We start from the raw sequence: 25,002 nt of genomic DNA, 5'->3' as shown, positions 1-25,002 counted from the left end.
GACCTATGGGACTGGCATACACATGGGAGGTGCTGGGCCATGGCACAAGCACAGCGAGGCACCAGGCTGTGGGAATGGCACAGAGCAGGTGCCAGGCTGTGGGAATGGCACTGAGGTGCCAGGCTGTGGGGGTGGCACAGGGAAGATGCCAGGCTCTGGGGATGACACTGGGGTGCCAGGCTGTGGGGGTGGTGGGGATGGCACAGGGGGTGCCAGGCTGTGGGGGTGGCACAGGGGGTGCCAGGCTGTGGGGGTGGCACGGGGGGTGCCAGGCTCTGGGGATGACACTGGGGTGCCAGGCTGTGGGGGTGGTGGGGGTGGCACAGGGGGTGCCAGGCTGTGGGGGTGGCACGGGGGGTGCCAGGCTGTGGGGGTGGCACAGGGGGGTGCCAGGCTGTGGGGGGACACTGGGAGGGTGCCAGGCTGTGGGGGGTCACACGGGGGGGGCCAGGCTGGGGGGGGTCACACGGGGGGGGCCAGGCTCCGACACTGGCAAAGGGCAGCGAGTGTCCCAGCCAATGAGAGGAGCCGACTCCCTGCTCTTTCCCGCCGCCCCTCCCACCGCCCAAGATGGCGGCGGCAGCCACCTTGAAGCCTCCGGCCCTGTCCACGTGCGCGGGGCGGGGGGCGGGGCGACAGGGGGGCGTGTCCCTGCCCCTGATTGGCCGGGCGGTCCGTTAAAAGGCGGCTCCGCCGCTGCTTCAGGGCGGTTGAAGGCGGCGGCGGGTAAGTCGCGGGGCGGGGCGAGTCTGTCAGGCGGCGCCCCCGGGCTCTGGGTACGTGCGGGGCTGCCGCGGCGGGTGAGCCGGGCGGGGGACAGCCGGGGGGGGCTGCTCGCGTGCCGGGGGGCGCTGGCGACGCCCGTTCCGCGGGGGGCTGGTGGCGAGCGGGGGGGGGCACATGGCGAGCCGCGGGGGTGACCTTGAGGCCGCCGCGAGGCCTGAGGGGGGGGGCGCTGCGCTGCGGGCAACGGCCTGGCTCCCGCCGGGTGCACGTGCGGTGTTGGGGGGGGGGGGGCTGCAGCGTGACCCCCCCTTCCCGCCCTTTGTCCTCCTGCCGGGCCCGCGCCGCTCTGGCACGTGGCCTGCAGACATGGGGGGGGGGCAGCTGCAGGCCTGGTACCCGCCTCGCGCCAAGGACCCCCCCCCCCCGCCGCGCGCTCCTGTCGCGGTGTCGGGCCCGGGAGCCACGTGCGCGCCCCCCCCCCCCCCCCCATCGCGTGTCCCGGGCAGGCGCGGCGCGCTTATCTCGGGGCTGCAGCAGCGCCCTGCCCGCGGAGTTCCCCGAAACCGGGCCCTGGGGCGCACGGAGCAGCAAGCGGCATAAAGCCTCCGAGCCGGGAACGTGCCCGAGGCCGTGCAGGCAGCCCGTGGGTGGCCACACCGCTATGCATAGCAAAGGCTGCCCTATGGGAGCTTCCCCCAAGAGGGAGGCGGCTGCAACATGGAGGCAAGCGTGAAGGTCTCTGAGGGTCTAAGCAACTAAAGAGAGCTGGCATTGCTGCCCAGTTGGGGGCAGGAATAAACCTCTTGACAGCCAGTGAGTCGGGCTACAGTAATAGGGTGTGAAGGACTCTTCACTGATGTCCTTGTGATGAAGCGCTAGCACTGCAGTTGCAAGGTTGTGACCTGCTCACAATGAGCCAGGTGCTGGGAAATCCTTGCAGTAATGTTCGGGGGTTCAGGTAGCAAAGTGGATGTTGTAGTACGATAGTGTGGACGAGAGATCTAGTTGCAAAGGGCTGGCACCCATATAGAAAGAATTGACAAGATCTTAGTACTTCTGGATGGGGGACTGGCCTAAATAATTTAGAGGCTCTTTGGCCGGTGTAGCAAGTCTCTAAATGCAGTGTCTTCTAGTAAGAATAGCATTAAGATGCTTCATTAATGCCCTTTGGAGGTACTCAAGCAGCAATTGCTTTAATGCACAGGTCTAGTTACAATGATGCAGTCTACATCCTATTGCAGACTGACTGCCAGGGGCACAAGTCAGTGTGGAACTTCTGGTGCCTTTCCATTTAGTCTTCAAAGGGCCTAGTGTTGCCCTTCTCTCCAGTTTGACCCTTTATATGAAACCACTTAGGTCCAGTCTCTTGATTCCATTTGGCCAGCTGAGTGTGGCTAGTCTGCAAGCTTCAGAAGTGGTTGAACACCTCAGCTCTCTAGCTAATGATAGACCATTAAGATTGAGGAATCAAGCTCAAGTTCAGAAGGGCTAAAATTAAGGAAGCCCAGGCAGCATTAATTTGGCCCTCTGTATGCATTGATACAATCTTTAGTTACAAAGACACTAACTTTCTACAGAAGCTTGTATCAGTATAAGATGGTGACCTTGGAAGTCAAGGTTGTATATAGATAGAAATGTAGCCATGTTAGTCTGGTGTAGTTGAAACAAAGGTTGTATATAGTGAGGCAGTTGTCTAATGCAGTATTTCTCAACCAGTGGTATGAGTACCCCTAAGGGTACTCCAGAGTCGGGGGGGGGGGGGGGAGGGGGAAGAGATGTCAACACAACTGAAATTTGGAGAATTGAATTTGTTCTATAGCGCTTTATTTTTGTATTCTTTACACACAAATATTTCTTTGCCCACCCTTCTATGATTAAGTTGTTTAAACAAATGTGATGCAATGACAGACATGTGTCTGAAAACTGTAGATACTGGGAATATTGTAGAAACTGGGAGTGTGTATCTTTTTTTTTTAGAGGTACTTTATAAAGTTGAGACACGGGTCTAATGAACCTGCTTCATTGGGGGGGGGGAAGAGTAGGAAGAGTCCTACTGAATGAAGTAGAAGAGTAGAATATGGTTTTAGGTACACTTATGGGAATCTGGTTCTCCAGGATGGTACTCTCCGCATGCCAATATTCTGTGATGCTGGGCAAGTCATTTAAAACCAGACTTCATGGGGTGCTATTAGTTGCACAGTTTAGATAGGCAACATGACTCAGTCTGTCTTCTGTCAGCATGCTGCTTGCTGCCATTATTAGACTTTAAAACAAGCATACAAATGCCTCAGCGTGCTTCCCCTAACAATGCTGGGGCAGTACTCGGTAGATAAGATTGGTTATGACTATGGCTTCATCACTAGGAATCAGTACAAAAATACTGGTATTTCCCCCTGCATGGTCATTAGTTCACTAACGTGTCTAAATATTGAATTTGCTTTTCTAAGAGCTCCAGAACAAAGGAGTTTTGAGATTCACAATCTAAGATTGCTAAGCTGCACAGCTGCCTAACAAGCCCTGCAGAGACTCAGGGCCCTCACACAGCTCCTGTTCTACTCAGCATGTTCTGCCCCAGTAGAATTGCTGGGGCTGGCAGAGGAATGCACCTTCCCAGGCCATCACCATACTTTGCCTGGACTTGCCCCAGCTTTGGGATAACACTTCTCCTCCAGCTATGCCCACTAGAACTAGGGCAGCCTGGTCCCATGCTGCTGCAGTGCGGCTCAGCATAGTCCTCTCTCTCTCTCTCTCCCTGGAGCAGCCTGCTCCCCCAGCCAGAGCTCACTTGTTCCCATCCTGCACCCCAGTCCGCCAGCACTGTCCATATGTAGAATCTTTCATTTAAGTGATGTATCCCCTCCATCTTTGTGCACATTCTGCACCTGGACACAAATTAGAGGGAGCACTGATACCCCCTCTTCCTGGTCTTGGCTATAGGAAGGTAGTGTGGCAATATAGTCTAGGTCAGTGGTTCCCAAACTTTTCAGCATCATGCACCCTCACAACCCCCCCTCCCAATAGCAGCAAAACGTGAGCAAAAAACTGACTGGGGCCTAAAAATAGCAGCAAAACTTAGTCTGAATTGTCTCATGCCCCCCTGGAATTTCTTAATTCCCCCTCCCAGGGGCACACCCCCACAGTTTGGGAACCCATGGTCTAATTGTATTTAGAAAATACAGATATTATGCTGCTTCTAGCCATAAGGTTTAGCTATGACTTGATTTTGACATCCCTGAAATTTAAGCACTTAAACTTGGGAGTGTCCCATTAGGAGGCTAGCAGAATTCATCACTTTCACTTGTTGCGTCCTTCCTTCAAATGAGGATGCTGTTGAAGGAACCTGCAGAAGTGTTAATACTGACCTGAGTGAGATTTTAGTGCACAAACCAGAATAAACATTGCACATACTGATCCAGGTGAAGATAATCTTTTTTATGCTATTAAAATATTAAATCTTAGTGTAATCATTTGGTCTTGCCTAGATTAGTAATTAAATTATAGGCCCAGAAATCTGCTTGTATTTGAGTCTGTTCAAGAACTCCTTGTGACTGCAGTCAGGGGTTCCCAGTCCTGCAGCCCGGTAGCAGGAACAGTCTCCACCAGCCAGTAGAATAGAGGGGGTCTATTTTTTCCAGAATACAGCACAGCCCATAGGTGATGTGGCTACAGGGGCCAGGGCCAGGATGCCTCAGACCCTAGGGTTAGGGTCTGTCTCCCTCCCTGCTCTCAACCTGTTGGACAGGTTGGGGGTCTTTTGTCTACATGACTCAGCAACTGTCCTGCTGGGCTACAGATAGCCACCAGTGGGGGTCTCCCACTGCCCAAGCATAGTGACCAGCATAGTACTAACACCACATCTCATCTTAGCTCTTGCCATGTAAGAGTACCAAACCTGGAATACAGTTTCTTAACTTAAAGCAAGGCTATGATAAGGTCATGGTTTGGATGTGCCTGGAATGGGATTACCTGGTGACTGGGTTTTGAGACAGGTTAAAGGGGCTTGTTGGGGGTGCCCCCATCTGGGACTATTGCAGCCCCATGCCTCCAACCCCCAAACATCCTTAGGGTGCATGGGGGATGAAGCCCCATTGATTCATGTAGAATACTCCCTGTTCCCTTCATCATGGAGCAAGGGCGTGTGACATTAATTACCTTCCTCATTCTGGCTGGGGAGTGTGGGTGAAGACTAACCTCAGCCAGGGGACATGCACCCCTCCAGCTGTGCCTGCTGGAGTTGCAGTGGCCATAGGATGGGGGGGCATGTCTCACATGGTGCCAAGCTGCTATGATGGAGCTGAGGTTGTCCCCTCAGGACAGCCTGCGTTCTAGTCCCCCCCCTCCCCTCCAACCCCACTCCAGAGCAATGATTCAAGGGGGAAATGTACATGCGTCACTTTTCTGAAGTTGAGTTTGGCAACACCAGGTAAATCTTCTAGTAAGTTGCTGCTTCCCATGAAGTACAAACTTGCTGCTATAGCTTTAAAATTGCACAGCACATTCTTAATTTGACAGATGCAATACTAATTAATACTAGTGAGGCTGATGTGCATCATGGGGGAATTCAAATCTTAATGTGTACACTTGAAATTCCAGGCTTCAGTGAAGTTGTCGGAGTTTTGAAGAAACCATGGATAATGCTCGATCAGCAATCTCTAACTTGGTAAGACTTCCTCTGTCTAGTAATATTGCAATAGTCTCAGCACTTGCTCCTAAAGCTTTCACTTGTATTAGGTGTGGTGAACTCTTGGAAGAAAAGCAAACAGACTGCCATGCAATAAGACAGTTTGTGCCATTCTTGGCTGTTCCTGGGCCATGAGGTTTTTTAAGTTGTAAGGTATCTTTGACATATCTTTACTTCTCAAGATGGTCATTGACCTCACTCAGCATCAAGCTGGGTATAAAGTCACTAGTCATTCTGAATAATATTTAGGTAGTGGGAATGAACCATCAGCTAAAAATTGCCAAACTATTTTTTAGCATTCACAAGGAAAGCTGAAAATGCCCACAGTGCAAAATAGAGGACTGACTTCTGTCTAAATCAGTGGCTCAAACTTTGTGGGCTGTGGCCCACTCTTAACAGACCACCAGGCAACAACTCATGGCAACAAAATTGGGGCAGGAGTGGGCTGGGGCAGGAGGCCTCACCAGGAGTAGGGGTGCAGATGCAGAGATCTGGACATGAGGGAGACAGAAGGTGCTCCCAGCACTGCCCATACTGCTCCCATTGGCTGTGATTCTGGCCAATGGGAGCAGTAGGGGAAACCTCCAGGTGAGCAGTTATCTGCATGGCCATTCCCCTTCCCCCAGTCAGGAAAAGGGAGAGCAGTAGCTCGCAGAGCCACTTTCTCCCCCTACAAGCTGGATCCAGCCCACAAAGTCCCCCTCTCCCAGCACTGGTGCTCCAATCTCACTGGGGGTGGGATGGGCAGGTTCCCCCCCGGGGGGGGGGGGGGGGAGTTCACAGCCCACTTGCAAGATGTTTGCAGCCCACTAGTGGTCCAGGGATCATACTTGTCTAAAATGAAGTATTCTTAAGGAAGTTTAATTAGGCCTCTGGAGAACTGATCCTAGTCTCAATCAGGTGACACTCCTAAACCTCCCTTAAGTGTCTTTGGGACCTAGGTCAATACAATTCTGACACTAGCATGTAGGCCAAGCCTGTATCCAGTATTCCTGGAACTAGCAGAACCTGAGCTCTGACTCCTTTGTAGGAAAGGGCATGACTTAATCAAGAGAAGACCTCACTAGACTGTCAGAATGAACCCCGACAGAGGCCATGGGGTGACCTCTCAGATCTGTAACTTTTAGAAAACTGCTAACAGATGAGAACACTGAGCAAACACTTGTAGGAAGTCTAAGACTGATCTGAGAGGTGATGGCATAGACAACCAACTCCTGACACTGCTGGATGCCTCAGCAATACAGCTGACCTTAACACAAGACTTCTCTCCTTCAGAGTCAACTCTTCCAAAGGCTAAAAAGCTAGCAAATTATCACCTCAAAATAAAAAGGACTGAGTATTGTCACAAGTAGTGACCTAGCTTTAATGAGGGTGAACTAAAAGGTATCCAACTACTAGGAAGCTGGCAGTACTTGTAATCAAAGTAGAGCATGACTACATTCAGCAGGGTTTCTTGTAAATTGTTAACCTGGTCTCCAAACTTATCCTTAGTCCAGGTTGAGAATGTTATGACTCAATGTTTGTTGGCACTTATCTTTCACATTGAGAAGACATCTATTTAGAATGACTGATTAAACTAGAGAATTGTTCTTATATTCTTTGATCCTTGGGGGCATGAAGCTGAGTCTTGTGGGCATTGTTTTCTTATTTGGTTCATAGAGGCCAGTGAGAGCAGAGCTGATAAAGGAGTGGGATTGTCCTGGGATGGGGACAAGTTTTAGGCTTGAAATCAGGTGACTGTTTCAAAATCAAAGGAGTGTACTTTTGGAACTGCCTTCCGAGAGAAGCAGGGGACAGGAGGGCACAAACCTAACCAGTCTCAAGACTGAGGTTAAGCTTATGGAGGGGATGCTACACAGGCCATCGTAGGCAATTAGTGACTGCAATAGCAAGAATCCCCAACAGCTAGAGGCAGGACACTAGATTAGCAGGGCTCAGACTGCAGATGGCAGTTTGTCTAGAAACAGTTTAGTTGGCCTTGCCCACTAGCACTTGGTGTCTACTACATTTTTGATTGGGGTGGATTTTCCCTGAGTCATATCGGAAACATGGGATGCTTGCAGGCTTAAATTAGTGTGGTGAATTTTCTGTAACGGAATCTCTAAACCATGATTTGAAGATGGCAAACTCAGCCAGAAGGTAAAAGTCTGTTATGAGGTTCTGTGGCCTACAACCTGCAGGAGATCAGACTATGGTCTGTAGGGACCATCCTAATCTAAAGTGAGTAATACAGGAATTCTGGTCCTGTCATCCTCTGGAGCAAGTGAGTGCCCAAGCCCTGAAGCAACATTGAGCTGCCTTTTACTTAGCACTTCATCCAAATCAAAACCCTGAACTCTTTTTTTTTCCCCCACAGAAAAGCAACTTTAAAATTTGGACTAAAATGCTTGTTAATAAAACCTAAATATAATTCTGCTGTCTGTCTATTTAGAAATGTGGTGATCCCAGACATCAGTACATACCCACTGACCGTGGTGAAAACAATTGGCCTTATAGAAACTTCTACCTGGGTTTAGGAACGAAAAAAATTTCCAGATCGTAATATTGCATAAAGCCCACCACATGCTTATCAAGTAATGCAATTTGGTCTCATGACTACTTTCTTGTTTAGTTTGGAAGTGGGCCGCTGTCATACACCCGTTTCAGTCTGACACGTCAAATGGATGGAGACAGTCATGTGGAAATGAAACTGTCTGAAGAGGAGGATGGTGGAGAAAATGGAATGACCGACCATGTTCATGCCCATGTAGCAAAACCCAGAAGTAGTGGGAGAAATCTCTGGTGCAAGACTGCTGCAACAGGCCTCCTCTTCTTAATTGGTAAGAACAGCCCAAAGATGATTGGGGGGCCAGAGGAGGGAATTGTACAAAGTTACCCAAGATACTATTGTACAATAAAGTGTTCCCTTCACCTTGGGAAAGTGAGCTTCTAAGTTAGAAGACCACACTCTGAGCTAACTGTAAACTTCTGAACCTGAGTAAATTCAGCTTTGAAACTTTGCTGTGCAGAAGTCAAGTTCTGCTTTTAACCATCTTCAATGTAAATTAGCAGTTTTCTTACCATATCAAATATTTAAACTTACCCTTAGTCTACATTTGTCAGTAGTGTATCTGCTTTGTCTGCCTGAATACTTCCAGGTCCAAAGGAAGTGTGGCAGTTACAAACTGACCCGAGGAGCTGAGTGTAAATACCATGCTTTACCCACTCAGACTGGCAGATTCAAACACTCTGTGCAAACGTTAAGTATTGAGCTACTGGATCCATGTACTTCATGAAGTAGTGGGTCAGTGCTTTAGATAAAGTGGCCTGTGAAAGGTTTGTTGAAGGGATCAGATGGCTTAATCATCTCCAAAATTTGCTTGCACCTTAAATGGTCTTTTGCAGAAAGAGCAACTCAATTTTAAATCAAGGGCTGCTTCTCTGCACCAGCAACCACACTGCTCTCCTTCCCAGCCTCAGCATCTCCACAGGACCAGCAGCCCTGGAGCTGGGGAGAATTGCCTTGCTCTTTCCACTGCAGACAGTAGCATGTCCTAAATTCCCCACTACCCCTATTTTTCTATGGTCACCATCTCATCTGACATGAGTGTCTAGATACCTAATTAATGGAACCACACATGCATGCCACTAATTAGGAGGGCAGGTCTCACTTAAGCATGCACCTGGGTAGCTGCACATGAGAACTATCCAGGCCTTCTGAATGGAACCACCATTGGTGGTTCAGATCAGTTTAAGAAACAGTAAAAGGGGGCAAACAATATGGTACTATGAGGTAACTAGTAAACCTCCTCTGCTATCCTAACAGAGGACCAAAGCTATAGTAGGTGTATTTAATGCTGGAGGCAGAGTAAGGGCAGGTCTACTGTATGGGCTAAAGTTAGCCCAGACTGCACAGCCCAGACTGCGCAACTCAGCTATGGAATTCTGTAGCTGGAGTTGACTACTCGCAGTATCTTGTCTCTGCTGGGTCAATGGCAGCTGCTGAAGGCATTCTCCCCCCCCCCCCCCAAGCTTCTCCTTCCAGTGGAGTACCAGAGCTGATGAGAGCATGTTCAGCAGTTGGTTTTTAGTAGATCTTCACTAAACTAACCCCAGTGGATCAATTGCCACAGCTCAGTCCACTTGGCAGTGGGGACATGCCCTTGGCCTTAAGGAAGAGGGGGATTTGCTGCTTTAGTGCTGGGTCACTAGTTTTAGTGTAAAGCACTCAAATCAGACGCAGATAATTTGTCTCTCAACACTATTCAGGTTTAAGGTAAAACTTGCTTACAGACTCTACCGTCTTTCCCAAGCTTGCATGGGAATAGGATAGTGGGAATAGCCTGATGCTTGGGTTAACACAGGGTGGCTCATTTTTGTTTATCACAAACACATGTCATTTGTCTTCCCTAGGGTTTCTGATTGGCTACTTGAGTTACCATGGGCGAATACAGGCAACAAGCACTTGTGCAGGTGAAAGGATTGCATGTGCAAACGCTGCTACTACACCTTCCCTGGAAGATGAGTATGTAGAGCCTGAGGTTGAACGAGTTCCTTACTGGAATGATCTGAGGACAATGCTGTTTAATAGGCTGAGAGCTGTGAACATGAACAAAGACACAAGGTAACATTCTTACCCTCAACGGCTAAACTAAATGGACATAATAAGCAACAAACCTTATCCCTGTTCCTGTAAAATAAAGGGGTAAATTGCTGAAGATTATTGCAGTCAATTGTAACTGAGGTAGTGGTCTAGGTTAAAAGCAAGTAGCTGTTATAAGCTAATGTTGTGCAGGGTAGCTGGCTTTTAAACTGATGTGCCTTTCTCTTCCTTCCAGGCAGCTGCTATCCTATGAAGCTGGCTCTGAAAGAGATGACAGCCTTGCTAATGATATTCATGTTCAGCTAACTAACGCCAAACTGGATAAAGTCTGGAATGATGAACACTATGTGAAACTGCAGGTTCCCAGCAGGTATATTAACATACTGAAGATAGTGAATTGCTTTGTTCTTTCAGGCATGGATCTAGCTGGTTCAATTCTAGCTAGAGCAAGTATTTGAGGTCTCTAACTCAGGCTAGCTAGCCTTGTTAGAGAAATCAAAGAAGAACTTTCAAGGCTTCACTTGTGTCCTTAGCAGCTGCTACTGGGTCCCTTAAGTCCCAAAAGCTATTTTTGAAAGCCTGCATTACACAACTAGCTAGGTAGTGTGACAAACCTACTGCAGTACTAAGCTCTAGCACTGAGCTTGTAGGAAATTCACTATTCTATATCAAAGGGAGAGACTGAACTTGGGCACTGAAGTTGTCCCTCAGTTAATGCTCCACTTTTATGGGACAAACCCTGTAGCTACATCCATAAATGTCTTGACCTGCAAGATGCCATCAGCTTCTAGCATTCCCCTGCCTGTAGCTCAAATCTTCCATTTGTAGGAAGATGGACCTACCTGGAGAATGCTGGGAAAGCAATGTTCTTTAACTTCTCCCACATATGGGGTACTACTTGCCTAAGTTCAAGTATCCCAGTACCTTTTCCACTCTAATGCTTGCATACCAGTGCCTGTCACCACTCTTCAGGTTTAATGATGCCAAACTATCTAGTAGCTCATTGCTGTTCTAGGTGTAGGCCTTCAACTTGGCTTCGGAAACTAGCTTTACTGGCCATATACGGCATGTGTCGCTGCAGGGCAAACGTCAACTTAAAGTAGCATTTGACATAGCTATGCAACTTCAGCTTATATCAATAGCTTAATCTGGCTCTTAGTGCAGTCTACACAGAAGGAAGGAAACACTCTTCCTTAGACTTCTTACTCCTTGTAAAATAAGGATTCTGGGAGTCTTTCAGAATATCAGTTAATACAAAATGCTGCTGTGTAGACATGCCCATAGTGATCATCATATATTGGGGGGGGGGGGGTAAACAACACTGGACTACTAGCTTGAAGATACAATCACTTCTAAATCACTTCCCTGGTGACTCCTTTTTACAATGAGTAATCAAATAGATTTGCAGGCTGTCAAGCACTGACCATTGAACATTTGTTCTTGTCTATAGCTTGCCAAACAAAGTGGTGGCTCAGTCTTCGGGTGGTAGTGAAAAACTGGAAACTGGTGATGGATACGTGGCATATAGTGCAACTGGAAGAGCAACAGTAAGTTCCCTGTCTTAGAAAATTAGTGTTCCTTTAAACAAGCCAGTCTCTAGCAAGGGCAAATGTCAGTTACTGACATCACTTGTCTAATGGTTGGCTCTTCAATCCCTTCACTAATTTTCCTAAGGAGTCTAGCTTCAACCGAGGCACAAGACTGCCACATTCAGCCAAGCAGCTGGATATGGTATGGACTGAATCAGTCACCTGTTACAACAGCTAGGATCTTGCCTTGAGGCAGTCCATTGAGGACATGGCCTCAACACTTCATGTTCCAGGCCATAAACTCTAAGTCAGGACTTGAACTCTTAATACAATCCACCCCAGTAAAACAAATCCATTCTGGTCCCAATTTCAAATGTAGTAACAGCCATGTACAATTAACAGCTTTCTTCATGCCAATAAGACACACTTGACTAAACTGTCTTGCCCACTCAAGGTAAGTGACCTGAAACCTCCCTTTGTGGGTTTTTAGATCATTCTACTCCTACTCCTATCTCCACCCATCACAAAGGTCTGAAGTAGCTGGTGGCTGCTTACTTCCTAGGGGTTCCTGGCTAGGACCATCCAAAAGCTCTTCAAGACCATGTGGAAGGGATCTTGAGGGCAAATCAGTTGCTGCATATTAAGCCCATTACTATTTGTCTTCTATGAAGCTGCAGAATAAAATTCCCCCAACATCTGTCCAGGAAAAGCTGGCTCTAACAGCTGGTAGGAATTGTAATCCATGTTCAAGCTATAACGAGCTACTGAATAGCCAAGATTTGGCTGAAGCTGGGACATTGTCATGAACTTAGATTGCTCATGTATCTAAAGTGGTCCAGACCCCCCCCCATGGCTTCATAGATGAGTTGTCAGTAATGGCTATAGCTACTCCATCTGTTCTAGGGTAAGCCAGTCTATGCTAACTACGGCCGGGCAGAGGACTTCCAGAAGCTCAAGGATCTGAAAATCCCTGTAAATGGATCTGTAGTTCTTGTCAGAACTGGAAAAATTACTTTTGCTGAGAAGGTAAGTGACCCCTCTTAGCTCATTCAGAATAGTGATCTAGGATTGCACCTCAACTAAGAAAATGCAGTCCTGGAATAGTAGCATTAAACTCCCCTTCAAGTTAGTCAGATCAGTAGTCTGCTTTTGTCCTGGTCTGGTGGGGGTAAGGGAATACCTTAACATGTTAATGAGCCTAGCAAAAGTTCATGCTGCTGCTCTGGCCTGTAGTCAAAAGGAATAGCAGGGAGTAAACGAAAACAGCAAGAATACAGTGAACTCCAATCTTGACTTGCAAGCTTCAGCATCTGTGCAGTGACTAAATACTACAGTTCTTCTAGGTGGGGGTGATAGCACTGCCATTAAACTCCTGATAAGAACAGCCATACTTGGACAGATCAGTGGTCCATCTAACCCAATAGCCTGCCTTCTGACAGAGGCCAATACTAGATGCTTTTGAGGGAATAGAACTGGGCAACTGACAAGGGGGTACCCCTTGGCCTTACCTGTCCCTGGAAAGGTGCTCTCCCAAAAGGCTGCTCTAGTGGCTTATCCCAAATATCTGCTTTCCATGCCAGGTGTCTTAAATGGCATCTGTCTGTGGCAGAAGTTTTAGGTGAGATACTGAGTCCATGGAAAAGTGACCAAAGGCTACTAAGTTCCTTCTCCAAGTACAGATCTTAGAGCTTCTCAAAGGCCAGTGTGCCTCTGATTCCCTGTAGAAAATGAGTCAGTCTTTTGAACTCTCCTATGTTCTAAAGCAAGATTCTACAGCTGATAGCCCAGTAGAGAATCTGCAGCTGAGCTGCTTTAGGCCCCAAAACAAAGTAGAAACTGTTCCATAGGACACCCACCCTATTCTGCTTCTAGGCAGCACACAGGAGAAGTCTCATCTACATGGCAGAGGCAGCTGAGTGAACCAGGTGGCCAGAAGCCTGCAGTGGTCATTGGCCCTAGCTAGATGAGAAAGCAATGGAATAAGGAGCCTGGGGGGAGAGGTGGCAGGACAAGGTGGAGGAAACCTATGGGCCCAGCCTTAAGAAAAAAGTCTGCCCCTCAAGCATGCCAAGGCTGTTCTTGCAACCTTAACTCTGCCCCATTTAAGTAAACCATAATGAGAATATATGCTGTTTGTCAGTAGGACCCTGCTCCACTGAGTCTACAGGGTGGATAGATAACAGAATGAGCAGCTGCTCATTCTGTTACCCTTTACCTTACATGCCTTACTATTCAAACCTGGCTCTAAAAGTAGCACTGAGTAGCCTGGGCTTTTCTATGGCACTCATCTGTATAGTGCTCTTGTAAATTCCCCACAAGGCTGATAGTATGGGCACCCAGAAAATGGAGTGACCACTTATGAAGACTGGTGAAGTGATCAAACTGACAGGCAGGGGTAGAATCCAATTCTAAGTAAAGTGGCTTGGACACAAGAACTTCACATAACACCAGCACATGTTCCAATAAGTGAAGCCCAGGGCCCTATTTTAGGCAACCTTGTTTCATCTCTAGAAATCTGTGCTGTCCCTGACCTGTAGGGGATAGGCTTGAGTTGTGCATGTGATCATACTAGCATAAAGAATAAGTTTAAAGCACTTAAATATGTAACGTAGCAGGGACTTTTCAGCTTATTAAATTCACCCTCTTCCAGGTGGCTAATGCTGAAGGCTTGAATGCAGTAGGTGTCTTGATATACCGTGAGCCTGCTGGTTCTCAATCCACTAATGAAGGTCTCTTTGGACATGTAAGTACTACTGGTGAATCTTGGTTGGCTCCCCCCAGGAAGTTAGGGGGCGACTGCATAGCATGCTTGTCTAAATACTCTATGCATAATTCTCCATTATGTGAACTTGACCATAATGGTCCCTTGCTACTGGACCACATTGATTTAAAGCAGTTGTAGCTTTGCAAATAACCTCTTGTTGAACCCTTTTAGACAGTGGTCCCCAACACCGTGCCTATGGGCACCATGACACCCACCAGGGCATTTATGTGCACTCACCTAGTGACCAGGGCCAGCCCGAGCCATTCTTGTGCCCAGTGTATGTGGGGCCCCCCACCCCAGGTGCCCAGCAGCCTTAAGGTTGGGAACCACTGCTTTTAGACATCTAGTACCTCATTTAGGTCAATCTTGCATCCTTCCTTGACAGGCTCATCTAGGAACAGGTGACCCCTTCACCCCTGGCTTCCCATCATTCAACCACACACAGTTCCCGCCAGCTAAGTCTTCTGGACTCCCACAAATACCTGTTCAAACTATCACTAGTGCTGCTGTGGAATACTTGTTCAGGTAAATGTCTTCAGATATTGTAATAGTGACTATTAGTAACAAGTGAGTAATCCATGTGAGTGCTGCAAATACTTGTAGCAAGAGCTCTTCTGTCCTGTGTATTGATTGTATTTGTCAAGAGGATTCCCCAAACTCTTGACTTCACAAATGGGTTTCTAATCATATAAACTTGTAGCATTACTTTAAAGTGCCGTTTAAACAGTGGCATAAAGCATACTGCAATCTTCACCTCTGGTTCAGAATTCCCTGTTACCCCAGTACATTGTACTCTTAGTGTGGCATGCTGTTGGCCAAAATCAGCCAGTCTTGCCACTAATTCCCACCCAGTGAAAAGGTTAGTCAGAAACTAACCATGCAACAACTCCATAGACATCTCATTCAAAGTATTTCTGCAGGTGAAAACTGTCTCTTTCAATACCATATTTTTCAGCAAAATGAATGGAGACCCCCCTGGGGAGTGGAACAGTAGGGTCTTCATTAACAAAATGACCTCTGATGAAACTACAGTGACACTCGAAGTAAACAATCAAATGGTAGAGAGAAGAATTTATAACATCTTTGGTGTTATCCAAGGTTTTGATGAACCAGGTAAAGCTTTACTAAGATGTTGAATAGGCTGGCTGTGCTTAAAAGCTTATTTAGTATGTAACTAGAATGGAGGGGGGGAGGAAGAGTCCTGGATTAAACTTGACTACTTACATAGTTTAAGTCCTCTCACCTGACTACAGGCAATGCTTATGACTATTATAGGAAAGATGTACCAAAGGATAAATGTAACCACTCATGGGGTCTAGGCAGGCTACTGACTAAACTGACCTGCCTTTTAGTGACCTTTCCAAAATTCCCTGGCAAAGTATCTTGCACCTAATAAGTCTGGCTAAAGTTGTTCCTTTGGAGCCACCATGTATAGACCAACTAAAGGCATATTTTTTATGGCTTAGTCACTGTTAAGTCTGCACTAGGAATAAGTCTACCAGACCTGTAGAGACCGCCATCAGATTTTGAGCAGCCCTCATTCAGCACTGTAAATACAAGACTGCTTGTGCCAAAGCACTTGCTGGACTAAATTGGCATACGTAGATGGGGAAGTGACTTGCAGCCTGCCACAAGTAACTTACAGCTTTCCTTTATTTGTACACTTGGCACTTAATTGAACTGTGTTTCAGACTTGACCAAAAGACTAGGTTGTTCTTGAGACTAATGCTGAGCTGCTGAAGGCCCTTCTGGAAACTCAGATCTTCTCTAACTGTTGCATGCAGCTTTCCTGATTTTTATATGGAAAATTAAAGAGTATAACTGCCTTGCAGATGCAGCTTGTATTTTGGATCTCATTGCTCTTGCCCTCTTGCAGATCGGTATGTTGTGATTGGAGCCCAGAGAGACTCATGGGGTCCTGGAGCAGCAAAGGCTGGGGTAGGAACAACTATACTGCTGGAGCTTGCCCGTGCCATCTCGTCTATGGTGAAAACAGGTACAGAAAGCCATGGAACCAAGTGTGGCTTGCATTTCTTACAGCAGCAGGCAATCTGAACCAAGCCCTAGCAGTTGGGGTAATAGTGTTAACCAATAAGCTGCTACAGGGACTCTACCTTCAGTTCAGCATCTAAGTTGTCTCTCCACTGTGGGTGGTGCCACACTTGGATTCAAGTGGCATTTGGCAACTTGAATGGGAGCTCTGGGGTGAAGTGAAGCTAATCTATGAAACAGCTTCATCCTGTCAGGGGTGGCAGTGGCAGGGAGGGGGGAGAAGGTAGAATTCAGTGATTCACTTAGGGCTTGTCTTTGCCACTGCTTTGACCCTTTAAATTAAAAACCAGAAGCTAGACCAAAGACCTAAGTCAAACATTGAGGTCATCCCTGTTCTCCCACCAACCTCCCATTGTGAGGATGGCCCCAAAACTTCACTTAAGGTACATCCGCTCCAGCTACACCTGCTCCAGCTACACTAACATACTTGGAGTTGTATACCTTGAGCTAACCTTCTGGCTTTGACTAAGGGCAGGTCTATACTAGTTTAGGCTCTTCCAAAGCTTACCTGCAAGCAAAACTCTCCATAATAGGAACATAGTAAAGCATGCCTCTTCTCCTAGGACTGCTAGCTACTTGTAGTGCCAGAGTGCCCTTGCACTAGGTGCCATACACTTTGTACGTACATTTGAAAAGTCTTGCAAATAGCCAGTGACTGCTAATGCTACTTGACACATGCCATGTGGGCATGGTACTACTAGCCATGAGGTAAGGGAAATAAGGCACAGCTGTGTCAGTAAAAGGTGACAGACTATCTTGATCCTTGGTGAACTTGTCAGTCACTACTTGGAAAACCAAGACTGGATGTTCTTTAATTAGAACATCCTTTAAAATGCCCTTGAGGGAAATGTCTGTTCTGTTGCAGAGAAGTCACACTAGGTCATCACAATAGTTCCTTCTGGCCTTTGATCTGCTTGGTGGTGGGTTCTCCTTAGTCGAGCATCAAGCCTTCTGGGGTACTGATTGACAGATTGGGGGGAGAAGAGAACTCAGAGCCAACATCTGTGAATAACCCTGGTAAAATTAAGCCAAAGTGGCTTTAACCAACAGCCATTTGGCTAAACTTGGGGCACTCAGACTTATGCATTTAAAGAACCAGGGGAAAAATACAGCCTTATTTTTGTTCCTTGAATTATCCGCCATCTTCCAGACTGCAACCCATTTAAGCTGCTCTTTCAAAGGTAGCCATGCCTGTTGGGCATAAATCTGCAATTCCCCCTAAAGGCCTGCAGTCCTGCTCTCTGGTATCAGGCTCTATTACAAGTATGCCACCAACTGTTCTGCATCTCCCTTGTTCTGTTAATATGATGGGGGACCAAGACCTCAACTCTTCTCTATTTAAAGGTGGCTATAAACCAAAAAGAAGTATTGTCTTTGCCAGCTGGAGTGCTGGAGAATTTGGAGCTGTTGGTGCCACTGAATGGCTGGAGGTAACAAATCTTGATTTGCTTATTGCCTTTCACCTTTCCTGTCCTGAACTGTACTAAAAGCCTTGCCTTGCAGTGACTCCCCACTAACAGGCAGTCTTGTCTCCAATTGTAGGGTTATTCTGCCACACTGCATTCCAAAGCCTTTGCCTACATCAACCTGGATGCTGCAGTTCTAGGTAACTGATGCTCTTCAACTCTACAAAACTCAAACAGGGTGAACTTAGTAAGCTGTCACACTGCCAAAGTGAAGCTTTAACACTGAGAAGGCTAAAACTCAGCCCCCAGTGCCAAGTAACTAGAATAGCAGGTACACTGGCTGATTGGGTTAATGCTCATGTATAGTGCCCCGGGAAGAAACTGTCTGTAGCAGCAAATAAGAGCTGCAACTATCCAGACTTTTGCAGGGTTCTACTTATGTACTCCATATAGTGTCCTTAGATCAGAAACTCTTAAACAGCTGACAATAGAAATGGTACTAAAGAGAAACCACAACGCACCTCAAGTACAATAACTCAATACAGTATTGGCAACATGTTCTAAATGTCTAACTTATCCTTCTAGGCTCAAGCAAATTCAGAGTTTCTGCCAGCCCAATGCTGTACAAAGTAGTGGAGCAGACTATGATGGAGGTGAGTTCTAGTCTGAACTATGCTCCATATATACAAGAGTTCTTGGACAGTAACTTGACTCTGCACCTTTTTGCAGGTGACGCATCCAGTAAATAAGAACAGTCTGTACAACAGTGTTGGTCCTGACTGGGCCAGAAAATCGTAAGTCTTTCACGATAACATTGTTGCTCCACACGAGCTTTATAAAGCTAATCTTACCTTCCTTCTGACCTCTCTCCAATCCCCCATATGGGAATAAAGCAATGGAAAAGGCACTAACCCTAGACTTATTGCTACTCTCCCAATTACTGAGCCCCTCCTACTCATTATGACTTGCCATGCCAATGGCACAGTAACTTAGCACACTACTTGGTGTGGTTTTCCAAGAACAATTTTGTAGGAGATGCTTGTGTTGGTGGGACTGCAGAAAGTGGGTTGCTAGTGCTCCACTTCCACTGCAGAAATCCACTGTGCCTGTTAATTGAGATAATTGGCTGGGCTTCATCTCTAGCTCTTTCTGGTACTTTAAACAGACTGGTAACATACAATTCTGAGTAACAAGACCAATGTTTCTCATTGCAGTGTTCCACTGTCCATGGATAATGCAGCCTTCCCTTTTCTAGCATATGCGGGAATCCCAGCCATTTCATTCAGTTTCTATGATGTAAGTCACTTTGTACTCTGCTTGTAAACTTGGACTTGTGCCAAATGTGTTTACATTTCTATTTCAACTTACATTTACTGTTAGCAAGGAAGCTTGGGATGCCTTTCTGGGAGCAAAGGCATCTAAATCTGACTCAACTTAGCTAGTTGGAAGAACTCAAACTACACTTTGACAAAACCAAGTCAGACATGTGCTAATGACTTGCAGCTAGAGTTTATCATCACAGTGGAGTGGAATCTGCCAGTGCCAAAAGTTGATCCTTGTCAACACCTTCAGCTCTGGGAGCAACAGTGGATTCTTGACGCTTCCTGGACTGACACAGAAGCTGTACTCTACAGTGTAGATCTATCTACTTAACCTTAGGGCAGCATAGCTGTAGGGTTAGACCTTCCCTAGGCCTGGATGGGCCCTCTCCTAGCCAGTGAATGCAATCTCTTGTATGAGAGGCTTCCCAGCTATTCCTCAATGGGGAAAGCAAGATCAGAATATTACAAGCACACAGGTGTTGTGGCAGTAGATCAGCTACTTCCAGATGTCTATGGCTCATTTTCTCCCCTGCCCCCCAAGTTGCTCAACTAGTCAACTCGAATGTACGCCTTCAGCCTTTGGGTCACACTAATTCATGATTTAGTGTTAAACAGTTCTACAGCTTCCTTGTTCTAGACCCTGCTTTTAATCCACTTTGTATATAGAGAAGTCCTATATTGTGTTGCTAAACTAACCTGTACCAAGCTTCTCTTGAATGGAGCTTGACTTCTGTGTAGATAGGAATTCTGACATCTCCTTCTTTCTGTAAAATAGAATGTAATGCAAGAATTAGCTACCATGTACTAGACATGTCTGACTAGGGGTGCGTGAGCAAGTCAAATTTGACACTTAACAGCTGAGGAGTTAAACTTCCTCAACTTGCCACTTTCATTAATGCTTCAAACTGCAGGCTCAAGTGTTTGCAGGAACTCATGATATTTAAGTGACTGGGCAAACATCAGCAGGTACCTGCATGTGGAAATTGCATTCACAGCCCTTGATGGCTTTCTGCCAGGGGCTAACATCAGGAGATCTGAACTTGTTAAAGTTGCAATGCAGCTTGGCCTTCCCTAGGGCAGGAGTACATAGCAGAGGTGCCATATGCATCAGAGTGGGAGGGAAGAGAAGGGACTGCAGAGCAGCCAGTGAGAAACACATGGCCAGAGGAGCTTGACGTGCAAATGCTTTCTCTTGCAGGATGATGAAGGGTATCCTTACTTAGGCACCAAGATGGACAGCTGGGAGAACCTTGGCTCCGCTGTAACTAATCTGGAAGACGTTCTTCGGACAGCTACAGAAGTGGCTGGCCAGATGGCTATTAGGATGACATATAGTCATGAACTTTACCTGGATTATGAGCAATACAACCAGGAACTGATCAACTTCATTATGAAGATTAGTCAGTACAAACAGGATATAAAAGTAAGTTTCTTAGTTGAACTAATTGCAGGTTATGTAAGACTATTACCCCTGAACACATCTGCCAGTGCCTTACTCCTGGCTCTCTTATCCCTTCAATGCCTGGGTTGCACTGGCACTGCCAACAAGAGCCCCAGCATAGCAATTGGCAAAATGAGCCAACTGCCCACTGGACAGGGGTGCTGTTAGCTACAAGTGAGGATGTGTATTCGACTGCTAAATCTCCATTTTCCATTCTCCCTGCATATGGAAGAGGACATCAAATAGCAGCCTAACCCAATAGCATTAGTGAGGCATGTTCATATGCCCAGACTGGCATGTGGATGTGCTCTGAGTCTCAAGGGCATAGCTGCTCAGGATACACATGAGCAACCAGTAACTTGCTCACACTGACATGGCTCAACATGTCTTGGTGACCAGATTCCCTCCTGTGCAAGTTGCACCTACTGTGTCCACAAGGATTGTGTTGGTGCAGGAGAGCTTCTTCTGAGACCTAGTCACCGCTGCCAGCTGGGCTGCACTTGTCACTTGGCTTTTAGTGACTGCCCTAGAGGATTTCATGAAGCAGCTGTGCTGCTCTAAACTAGAGTATAGTCAAACTAAGGCTTGACCAGCTCAAATTTCTGACCCAATGTCCTATAAACCAGTGTGTAATGACTCTTCTTTCCACCAGGCAATGAATCTGACACTTCAGTGGCTGTATTCTGCCCGTGGAGACTTCAGTCGAGCTACAGCTGCACTGAGAGAGGACTTCAGAAACACTGACCTGAACAACAAGCTCATCTGCCGCCAGATGAATGATCGGGTCATGAAAGTATGTATTCTTGGCTAACAGTTGTTTCCACTCAAACCACAAGGTCTAATATCAAATGGAATGAGCCTTTCATGAAGGATTGTTATATATTTGAAGTCAGAAGTTTCCTGGACTCCTTCTTGGTTACTGTGGTGGTCTAGTTCATGTCCTCTAATACCAGCAGCAACACTTCCTTAAGAGGCAGAAATGTGGTTGCCCTGGTAAGGTCCTCTAGTACATTCTTAACTTATTCTCCCTAGCAACAAGTCTAGGTGTTGCTAGTTAACCTTGAGTGGCTGTTCTGCCACATGTTAAAGCCATTATGCAAGGATGTTGAAACTCTTCCTGAATCTTCCAGCTCCTAAATCCCAAGCTTTTGGCCCCTTAACTTTCAGTTCTTGGATATTGGACTGAATTCTTGCAGATGTGAAGTGCAATTCTGATCTTACTGTCTCCTTCAGGTGGAATACAACTTCCTTTCTCCATATGCATCCCCGAAGGATACTCCTCTGCGTCACATCATCTTCGGTTCCAGTTCCTACACACTGTCAGCTTTGCTGGATCACTTGAGCCTCCGGAGAAGCAATCCAAGTGCCTTTAATGCAGATTTGCTGAAGAACCAACTGGCACTGGCAACCTGGACTATCCAGGGTGCTGCTAATGCCTTATCTGGTGACATTTGGAACATAGATAACGAATTTTAAATCTATAACTTAATGTGAGATACAGGGAACCCCACTGTCCCTCAATCAAATTACACTAAATCTATTGATGGGATCTTTGGAAACATGTCTTGATCAGTAGCTTGAAATTGGCTTTTGATAGGGGAATGTCACAAGCAGCTATTTAAGCAGGGATTTCAGTCTGTATATCCCTCAAAGAGGTTCCTCTAACTTTACTACAATCTCACTGAAACCCAGCTGCTTGCAGTGCTAAATGTATTGCACTTGAGAACAAACTAATTGGTCTGACCTAAGCCATAGTCTACCCAAATGTAAATGCTGAACTAAACCCAGAACTTTTTTTAGTGAGGAGGTACCTCTTTAAAACACCAGAGGTAGACCATGTTGGCTTCTCCTTTTGAGTTCCAGGCTTGGTAAAGGCAGCTCACTTTTGTAACCATTTGGGGGGGAATTAAGTGCTTCCCGTCTCCCTCCTGGAGCAGTGAAGATGCCTCGATCAAGTAAAACTTCCTTTTCCCCCCCACAGTAGTAGCCCTTAGCTGCTGAAGTCAGCAAGTTCTGAAGTGTCTAGCAACATTGAGTTACCATGTGAATGAACAGCCTGGTTTCCCAGGCACTCTGACTTGAAGATTAACTCCTCCCCTTAAATCTTGCATCACATGGAGGTGAAATCCAAAGATTAAGGTACATCCCATTGGCACCCTGGCTCAGTCTTTCATGCGACAAGTCCCATGGTAACCAGTACTTTGGCTGGATATAGCTGACACTTCAGACCATGTTGCTGTGAGGCCTTTCCTGAAATCGGCAGTGTCTTGCTGCCCAGGCTTTTGTTTAGGCAAGTAAATTGGAGAACTTGCAGGAAGGCCTTCACTTGGCATGGAGTTATTTATTTATTTATCAGTGACAGAGTTCACTATAAATGGTGTTTTTTTATAGAAGATAATTATCGGAAGCAGTGTCTTCCATAATTATGACAGTTATACTGTCGTTTTGAATAAAAGCAGCATCTGCTATTACAATCAAACATGATACTGGAATTTTGCATTCAACTGTAAAACCAAGCAAAGGCCCATGAAACTGAAATCTACTTAATTGCCAGTTCAGCAGTGCATGCCTTCTAGACATGCAAATCAAGATCTCAATGTGTCGAAATTGGCGCTTTCAGTGGGAGATTCAAGTGACTCCTGGAAACTCCAAAATTCTTAAATGCAAACAAATTAAACTGAAATTAAGCTTCCCCCGGTCTTACTGCCTTGCCCTGAGATCGGGCTCTGTCTTCCCCTTGCTTGAGTTGATACCTGTCATTGTGCAGCTCAGAACCTGCTTCAGGCCTTGATTTGCTGTGGCAAGGAAAGCACCTCTGAGCTTGGCAGAGAACCTTGTCGGATGCATTCATTGGTCTAACCACAGCCCTGGCACCACCCATGTGGAGCCAAGGGTGTTGCGCACCAATGCTTGCATGGCGAAGATGAAGTGGCAGTTGAATCACATGGCAGTTTGCTACAAAATTTCCAGTTCCTTATGTATCATGAGAACCTAACTCATTATCGGGAGCAGTGTCTTCCATAATGTCTACAGAACAAGGTAGTTTTTGCCTACCAAGGTGTTATATCGGAGACAGTGATCTCCATATGTTGCACTAAGGGTGTATAATTATCGGGAACAGTGTTTCCCATAATTTTCTTACGCTTATCATGCAATGACATCACTGAGCTTGATGGTTAGTATCTAACGTCTCCTCAAACTCCTACAGTCACGTTTCCACCTTCCTGTGTTGCAGATGCGCATGCTAGTCTGTGCCCTTCCTTAAACGTCTCGCCATTCTGTAGGCTTAACTGTGCTGTAATCTAGTGACTGCTGGATCTGACTGTTAAATGATAGTAAGGCTGTTTCAATCTTGGATTCAAAGGAGTTGACACAGGCTTGAACTGAAATGCATGGTGCTGGCTTCAGGGGTCTGCATCCAGACCCATTAAAGGCTGCTGTCTACCTGTGGCCAAAACCACATCCTATTAAAACATGGGGCAGGGCAAGTTACAACAGGGCACTGGTCTGAGGCCTCTGGCCCACTACCTGTCTTTAAATTCCTAGTTCCTGTGCTGCCTCAGTCTGGAGAGAACTTAAACCAGGGCCTGTCTCATGGCCCCTCATTGCTCAAGGATGAGAACACTGAGGCTAAAGCACAGGAGGCCATAATAGAAGATGTGTAAATTGTCTCCTGGCATCAGCAGCATCCTTGCAGTAGGTTCCCCTTGTGCCATTTCTTACCATGATCAGATTTAGACAAAGTACATAGATGTTGTGGTTGGAAGTTGTCATGGCTCCTGCATGCATCTTGAATTCAATTCTGTAAACGTATGCTTGACAGCTGTCCTGTAGCTAGATGAGCCATAGCTCATCCCTACAGTTTCTGTTCATTCGGTCTTGCACTGGTACTGAAATTTGACTTTGAGATGTGTGGTGTGGTTTGGCTTGTCCCTGAGTTACCTACTGTCTCCTTCAATAAACTTAAAACGTGAAAGCTTCCCTGCTGTGTGACCATCTTTCTGAAGATTTTTATTGCTAAGCTACTGGGGCTCAGTATTGACTCAATTCACCTAAAGCACACTATAGCAGCTGGCTTTGCCTAAAGCACAGCCACCATGTGCCATAAGGGCTCCAAATTCCCCCGTTACTGCCATGAAATACTTCCCCTTGCCATCCAAACACTTGCAGCTCTTGTCCATCTGTCTCAGTGTTGGCTTGCATCTTCTGCCCAAAGCCTTGGCCTCTGGGCCACTGGCAGATCCTTCTAGCCAGGAACTGCTCTCCTCCTAGCTGTGCCCTGCTGTGTAGCTGTAGCTACTGGTCCCCCTCTTACAGCTGGCCCTTCCCATCCCCAGGCTGCCTGGCTCCATGGAGCAGTGCAGAAAGCCTGCACAAATGGCAGAGCTGCAGAGGAATGGTAGTGTCTTGCCATAGGGAAAAGAGTGGTGTAGCCACTTTGGGGGAGACCAAACTCTGTAGTTTCAGAGCTGTTGTGGGGCTTCACCCTGTGCTGTTAA

At 46.7% G+C, this 25,002-nt stretch overlaps 1 protein-coding gene across 3 annotated transcripts; it reads left to right on the top strand.

Annotated features, from left to right (window-relative positions):
• The first annotated feature begins 678 nt into the window (after positions 1 to 678).
• TFRC (transferrin receptor) lies at positions 679 to 24,484 on the top strand. 3 transcript variants are annotated; one of them, XM_075938205.1, is made up of 19 exons: positions 679 to 726; positions 5,320 to 5,386; positions 8,019 to 8,226; positions 9,800 to 10,010; positions 10,225 to 10,359; positions 11,440 to 11,536; positions 12,422 to 12,544; positions 14,169 to 14,261; positions 14,668 to 14,807; positions 15,238 to 15,395; positions 16,159 to 16,278; positions 17,679 to 17,764; positions 17,877 to 17,940; positions 18,326 to 18,393; positions 18,470 to 18,534; positions 18,955 to 19,036; positions 20,261 to 20,485; positions 21,156 to 21,296; positions 21,737 to 24,484. In XM_075938205.1, exons 2-19 carry the CDS (start codon positions 5,354 to 5,356, stop codon positions 21,977 to 21,979), a joined length of 2,292 nt encoding a protein of 763 aa, XP_075794320.1. In that variant the 5' UTR covers positions 679 to 726; positions 5,320 to 5,353; the 3' UTR covers positions 21,980 to 24,484. The 3 variants fall into 3 exon arrangements, with proteins under 3 accessions (XP_075794320.1, XP_075794319.1, XP_075794321.1); XM_075938204.1 differs by having other exon boundaries at positions 704 to 776; XM_075938206.1 differs by lacking the exon at positions 679 to 726 and adding an exon at positions 777 to 800.
• Positions 24,485 to 25,002: the final 518 nt, after the last annotated feature.

This window comes from Pelodiscus sinensis, chromosome 10 (assembly GCF_049634645.1).
Source record: "Pelodiscus sinensis isolate JC-2024 chromosome 10, ASM4963464v1, whole genome shotgun sequence".
Taxonomy (NCBI): domain Eukaryota; kingdom Metazoa; phylum Chordata; order Testudines; family Trionychidae; genus Pelodiscus; species Pelodiscus sinensis.
This window is presented reverse-complemented; position numbering and strand designations above follow the sequence as displayed.